This window comes from Populus trichocarpa, chromosome 19 (assembly GCF_000002775.5).
Source record: "Populus trichocarpa isolate Nisqually-1 chromosome 19, P.trichocarpa_v4.1, whole genome shotgun sequence".
NCBI classification, from domain to species: Eukaryota; Viridiplantae; Streptophyta; class Magnoliopsida; order Malpighiales; family Salicaceae; genus Populus; species Populus trichocarpa.
In genome coordinates, this window is record NC_037303.2 from 10,960,741 (window position 1) to 10,968,538 (window position 7,798).

A 7,798-nucleotide genomic window follows, 5' to 3' on the forward strand; every position below is an offset into this window, starting at 1 on the left:
TATTTACGTTGACTTGGCTTTACTTTCTCCATCTTTTCTACTACACAATTATCTCTTTTATTTCTCCCTTCTTTTACAGAGATTGTTCCCATGACGGAGAGTTATGAAAATTTTATTAAATCATTGGAGTTGCCTCCCACAGGATCCATTTCTGCTGCCTTCACTGCCTATCACATTAATAAATTTGTCTCTGCTCGTGGCGGTAATTGTGCTTCTCGTAGGGGTCTTAGCCGTGGAAATGGTCGTTTTCAACGCAACTGCCCTATTCGCTGTCAGATTTGTCGTGAGGAAGGTCATTATGCTACTTCTTGTCATGACCGCTACTCTCATTCCTCAAAATCTGCCAACCTTGTAGGGACTTTTACTCAAGCCTCTGATTGATATACGTACACCAGCACTACTGCACACATGACTAATGATGTTGCTCAGTTGGACAAGTCTGATACATATACTGGTAAGGATTGTGTTGTTGTCGGTAATGGTGCCACTCTTCCCATTTCTCATACTGCTATCCTTTCTCCCACCTCTTTCCTTACTTTAAATGATGTTTTAGTCGTGCCTGGCTTAACCAAAAATTTGATTTCTATTAGCAAACTTACCTCTGGTTTCCCTTTCTCTATCACTTTTACTAATGACCGCTTGATTATACAAAATCTAGTCACAAGAAAAGTGGTGGCAACCGGGCGGCGTGAAAATGATCTTTATGTGCTTGAGCGTAGACATCACTCTTTACTTTTTGTTTTTTCCAATAATTGTCCTCGAGCTTCATTTGATGTTTGGCATGTGCGTTTGAGCCATGTGTCTCACTCTATTATTTCTCTTTTAAATAAAAAGCATCAATTATGTGTGACCTCTTTGCTGTCTATTCTCACTATTTTCTCTAGTTGTCAACTCGCAAAAATTCATAGACTGCCATTTCAACATAATGACAAACGGGCATCTCATGTTTTAGATTTTATTCATTGTGATTTATGGGGTCCATCTCCCATTTCATCCAATTTAGGTTGTAAATATTATGTTATTTTTGTTGATGATCATTCTCGATTTACGTGGCTCTATCATTTAAAATTTAAATCAGACTTTTTCGCATTTTTCTTCAATTTCAGAAATTTGTAAAAAATCAGTTTTCACTTAAAATCAAAGCATTTCAAAGTGATGGAGGCACTGAATTTACAAATCATCTTTTTTGTGATCATTTACTAAACTGTGGCATTCATCATCAAATGTCTTACCCTTATAGACCAACCCAAAATGGTCAGGACGAGCGAAAACATTGACATATAACTGAAACTGGTTTAGCAATGCTTTTTCACTCATATGTTCCTCTACGATTCTGGGTTGATGCCTTTAGCACAACCATTTTCATCATTAACCGGTTGCCCACACCAACTCTTGATGGTTTGTCTCCTTTTGAGATTCTGTACAGTAAATCTCCCACTTATTCCAATTTTCATCCTTTTGGTTGCCTTGTATTTCCTTACTTACGTGACTATGCTCCTCACAAATTAAGTCCTCGCAGTTGTCCATGTGTCTTTCTTGGCTACAGTATGTCCCATCACGACTTTCGTTGTCTTGATTGTTCTACTAATCATGTATTTATTTCCATGCATGTTATTTTTTATGAACTTAATTATCCTTTTCAAGGAACCTCTTGCTCTAGGCCCCTGCTTAACTCCCTTGTTAGTGCATTCCTTGAGCCTCCTTTCATTTCAATGGTTGAACTACCGACACGACCCGATCTTGTACCACGTTTATGTGGATCTTGCTTAACTGACCCATCCATTAGTTTTGTGCCTCTTTCAGGTTTGCAGACCCCCACTGCTGAATCCACTGTCCTTTCGATATATAAAAGGTTGTTACAGTTAGTTAAGAGGATGAATTATAAGGAATAAGAAGTGTATGTAAGGGATTGTAATCATTTACTAAGGGGTAAGCAATTATAGTCTATTGTTTTCTTCTCTCTCTATTTTCTTTTTTGTATCTACTTGTTAAGGTTAAACCTTAACATTTGGTATCAGAGCTAGTTTTAAGGATCAAACTCTGATAAGAAATCATTAAAAATGTTGGAAAGTAATAAAATAAAAGTTGTGGAGGAGTATTGTCATAGACTCGAAGATCAAATACAAGAAATTCATCAAGAACTAGGGGATTCCATGACTAAGAACAAAGAATAATGTTTAAAGTAAGGCAAGTAGAGATTAAGGCATTAACAAACCAGTTTCAAGTGTTTTTGGCCAATCAGACGAAAGAAAAAAAAGACTAGTGTGAGTACAAAAGGATATATGGCTAATTGGTTTAATGAAAGAAAAATGAGAGTCAACACTAGTTCAGATGGAATATTATTCAAGTATAGGAGCCATGATCACTATAAAACTGGGTATAATATAGCATTGCTAATGGTGGATCTGCGAATATTTGTAGGAGACAATCCAAGATGCTGGTTGAGGAAGTGTATGAAGTATTTCAAACTTACCTTTATTCCTGCCCAATAATGGGTAAAACTAGCATCATTATACTTAGATGGAAAGGCAAAACTCTGATTTGAATGATTTATAAACAAAAATGATTATTTGTCTAGTTAGGAGGAATTTTCACAGGCTATACGCAAAAGGTTTGTCAGCATGGATGATATTGTGGAAGAATTTAACAAATTAGTGCAAGAAAAGAATGTGGAAAAATATGTGGAGAAGTTGAAAAAGTTAAATCATTGATGCATGTACTGAATCCTTCTATATATGAGTCTTACTACGTATTTAGTTTCATTGGTGGTTTCTTCTCATGTCTCCTAAAACAAGCATGTCTGAGTTAGCTGAGTCTTTTGTATGTAAAGTTCATGTTTTTGATATTGAAATTATAAAATGAATTTAAACAAATAATGAATAATATAAAGTTCAAACTAAGTGTCATAATGCATTTAACATTGAAAATCATTTTATGATGATATTATATGTGAATGGTATCCTTTTGAAACCAATCAACAATTGCATGCGAGTAATGTTATCCAATATAAAGTGTTACAAATGATTAAATCAAATATTTATGTTATTAAACTACAATTATCTCCGTGACCTGATTATATATAAATTGCAACATCCTATCCATGATGATCCTTTTGACATCCCTACCTTATTATCCTTATCATTGGCACAAAAAAAACATATTAATGCTACTTTAGATGCACAAGTTATTTTTACCAGGGATGATGAGATTCAATGAATCCTAGTTTATGAGCTAGACGACTAGATTTAGACTATACTTGGATTATTAAAGAGACATCACAACAACTTAATCATAATTTTTGGGAGCATTATCAAAGTCGTCTTAAATTACACTCAACGGGGTTGAGTTTCTCTAACCCTAAAAGAGTTGGTGGAGATATTGGACCTAATACATGGTTTATGCACGCATATAATCATAAATGATGGAGAGTATCCCAACCTATTAAGAGATTGAGCTTTAGATTTTTTTAAAAAAATTATTTGAACTTTTAGCTGAGTTTTATTAATTAGACTTTATTTATTTTAGATAGTTTTATATTGTGGACTAAGCCTATATGTAACTCTCTATACATTACCTTAAGTTATTACTAATTTGAAAAATTGCAGAGTTATAAACTTTTCCAACCTCTTTCTCTTTTCTTCTTTAACTTTCTCTTCTTTTTCTTTGGTTTATTCTACTTAACTTCCTTTTGTTCTTTGTTCTTTTCTTAAATCTTTTTTTGTTTGATGTTAGATACAACACGATTGGACTCCTGGTTAATGGACTCAAAATTATCTTTGTGTTGTAGCTATTTTTTTGTTTTTGATTCTTTAAAAAATTTATTAAACCTAAACTTAAATCTATTTGTTGAGTTTGAAAATCATATTTGAATGCTTCATGAATTTACATCAAAATATATTTATTTTATGAATTGAGTTTATTTATAATTTTAAATTATGATTTAGAATGTTGTTAAGTTTACATTGTATTAAGGAAAGTGAAATTTAGGAATGAAGTTAGAGTATGTTTGGTAACCATTAGTTTATGTTTTTTTTTTTAAACAAAAGACACTATGATAAAAGTCGATCACATTGTTAATAGTGCGTGTCTACTATAATCATAATCTTAACTATAAAAAATATAATTAACCCATTCCACTTGAATGCTCATATGCAAGATTCATATTTTAAAGTAAAATAAAATAAAAAAAGTTAGGTGAAAAAGTGTTTGAAAATGGTTTTTTTAACCAAGATAGTGGAGCCAGTATGCGATTGTCTCTTACCATTAAAAAAAATTAATGGACAGAACCTCATCCACCTATTTTATAAAAATAAAAAAATAATAATGGTAAGGCATAAGGGGTTGTCCTTGCAAGCCTACACACCTCGCCTTCTATTTCATGGGCTAAACACTTTGGCCAACCTAGACCCAAACACCTAACTTTTTTTCTATATTTTTTTCTTTTCATTTTAATTTAAATTCATTAGAATAAATTAATCAGAATTTTTTCTGGATATTATTTGATTAGATACAATTTGATTTTTTTTTCAAATAAGGTTATAACATTTTTTTATAACATAAGCAAACACTTATTTTTTTTCAACTCTTCATGATGATAATTTTTTCTAAAACATTATTCGGTAGCTTTCATATGCATGTTAATTTTTATTGTCGTACAACTAAATAAAAAATAGATTAAAAAAAAGCTATTAAACCTAACTGGGTCTATGACCTAGGTCGTGATTTTGGTGGATTAACCTGAGTTGACCTAATTTGATCTAAAATATCATTGTTTTAGTATATAAAAAGAAATGATTAAAATGAAATTGTCTTGAATTTTTTTAAAATGAAACAGGATTTTAACTAGGTCGTATTCGGATCTTGGTGACACTCCCAAAAAAATTCTTGCACAAACCCACAAACTGTGTATATTATAATATTTTTAATATATTCTCATCAAGATTATCATAATTTTGGTAAAAAATGCCTAGTAAAAAAGGAATGTGTTGGCAAGATAAAATGGTTTTATCATTCGTTTGATATTGTGGTAGTTGTTACTTTTTAAAGTGTTTATAGTTTGAAAATACATCAAAATAATATTTTTTTTTTATTTTTTAAAATTTAATTTTGATATTAGCATGTCAAAATGATATGAAAACATAAAAAAAATAATTTAAATCAAATAAGAAAATAAAAAAAATAAAATTGTTTCAAAAATAGTTTTGAAACACAAAAACAAATAGGTTGTTAATTAGAGAGATGCTTTTCTTACCCTTATTTCATACCATTCAATTTTTTATATTTATTCTGATTTTTTATTAAATAAAGAACATAAAACAAAAGAATTATATTTCTCTATAGAAAAAAAATTAGGAAAGGAGGAATCTTAGTAGCAAATCATTTTGTTTAAATTGAATTTAAATTGTTACTTTTTTTACAAAAAATATATTTATTGTTATATAATTAAATAACAAAATTTAAAGAATTTCTCGTAGAACAAGATCAAATATTTTAATTTGCATTTATCTTTTAGCTTCCCAATTTAATATCAATTAACATCAATAATGTTTTTAATATTTATTAGCATATATAATTTTTAATTTTTTTATTAAATTAACACACAAGTTTTTACTTAAAAATTAAAAGTTTATTTGATGCTAGAAAAATGTAATGACAACACCTATACTCTTTCTTATTTATTTATGTTAAGAAGAATTCATTTGGCCTTAGCAAAGCATTATCAATTAGCTAGTGCTACTCTTTTGTATTACTCTATTTCTATTCTAGTGATAATAAAGTTTGTTTTTTATTATTTGTTTGACAATATGGTTGTGGTTGCTTTTCAAAGTATTTTTTATTTAAAAATATATCAAAATAATTTTTTTTATTTTTTAAAAATAATTTTTGATATCATCACATCAAGATGATCTAAAAATATAAAAAAAATATTAATTTGAAGTAAAGAAAAAAATAAAAATTTTTTAATTTTTTTTAAAATACTTTTAGAACGCAAAAATAAACAGGACAAATTATATAAGTAAGTATTTGTTTCTTGATATTCGTGGTTGAGTAGTAGTAATTATTTGGATGTTTAGTAAAATTTATTTTTTAAAGTATTTTTTATTTGGTGTCTTTCTATATATATATATATCATAAAATTATCTTAGAATTGTTTTTAAAACTCTCTTGTTTTAAGTGAAGAAAATTGTTTTTAAAATTATCTTAGAATTTTTTAAAGTATTTGTTATAATTGGAAATAAATCGACGTCGGAAATTGAAGGCAATTTAAGGGTTAAGATAAATAATATAAAAGATAGAAGGACAATGTTGTCTTCATATTACTAAAAAAAAATTAAAATATTGCGGCTATAGCCACTCCAGGAGAAGCGAAACTTGAAAAGATATCTTGCTCAGATCCAAAACCACAACAAGGAGAAGAGAGCGCCATGTCTGGTCCCTCGAGCTGCAGCATTTACATCGGTGAGTTCTCTGCTATTGTTGCTTCAATCATGTGATAAACCATTGGATTATGTCTTAATTAGATCCTTAATTACTATTTGTACAGGTAATTTAGACGAGAGAGTTAGCGACAGGGTTTTGTATGACATTCTAATTCAAGCAGGCCGTGTCGTGGATTTACACATTCCTCGAGATAGAGAAACTGATAAGCCCAAAGGCTATGCTTTTGCCGAATATGAAACTGAAGAAATTGCCGATTATGCTGTCAAGCTATTCTCCGGCCTTGTCACTCTCTACAATCGCACCTTGAAATTCGCGGTGTGTACTTGTCTTCCTTTTCCTTCTTCCTTGTCTTCCTCAAGCTGTAGACCAAAATCTTGTCTCGCTGATCATCATTTCTGTGTGTTTAACTATTATTCTCCTCTCCATGTGATTGTAATTGTTGAGATTTTTTGAAGAAAAGATGATGGGGTTTGAAAATATTGAAGGTTATACTATTTATCTATCAACCTCATGGAGGCTGGAGCCTTGGCCTGCTTGCCTGCATATGTTATTTTGGGGTTTGTTTATTGATATATGGTGATTTTATTGAACAGATATCTGGACAGGATAAACTTGCGCAAAATAATCTCAATGGGGTTGTGCCTGTTCCCAATTCTTCTAACAGACAAAGGCCATCTCACCCTGTACTGATTAATAATTTAGAAATCCCTAATCATTCCATGAGGTTGTCGGCACCTAGCAGGGTTTCAGCTTACCCTGCAAATGATTCTCTAGGTAACGTGGCTTACTTTATTTTTCTGTCTCCTATTGTCTTATGTGAAAGTTTGTTATTTTTGTTTCTTTCGTTATTTGCTGAGCAAGTTTTTATCTTTCTTCACTGCTAGCTCCTCCTGGTGTAACAAACCTTTCTAATGGATATGGTTCAAATTCCAATGGCAACAGTAATGATAGTGATCGAAGACTTTTTGGGTCCGCAGTCAATGCCATTAGTCGTTCTAGGTCTCGTTGGTATGATACAAGTAACCCTATGCCATATTCCTACTGATTTTTCAATAGAAGACCTTGTAGGGCGCAAAGTCTTATCTGTCACACTGGAAAGTCTCTTTGGTTAATCAGTCAGGTGTAGTTTGTTGTGAATATGTAGAAGGTTTGCAGAAAATGATTTCTTGCCTGCTGTCTTTTGCCTCTAATAGTCTGATTGGATGAGTGTTTGTTTCTTCATTTGCTCGCTTTGTTGTTGTTGTTGTTGGGGACAGTTTATTCAACTAAAGTGGATAGTAACTTAAACCCCAACAGCTAAGTTCTTCCCCATTGCTTTATCTACCTCCTCTTTCTTGGATGGTGTTGGTCCTTTCAA

General features: G+C 31.1%; 1 protein-coding gene across 1 annotated transcript; it reads left to right on the top strand.

The window, feature by feature from the left end:
* The first annotated feature begins 6,310 nt into the window (after window positions 1-6,310).
* On the top strand, window positions 6,311-7,798 carry LOC18108414 (uncharacterized). The gene is made up of 4 exons (XM_006371323.3): window positions 6,311-6,459; window positions 6,545-6,756; window positions 7,035-7,215; window positions 7,326-7,798. Exons 1-4 carry the CDS (start codon window positions 6,426-6,428, stop codon window positions 7,484-7,486), a joined length of 588 nt encoding a protein of 195 aa, XP_006371385.1. The 5' UTR covers window positions 6,311-6,425; the 3' UTR covers window positions 7,487-7,798.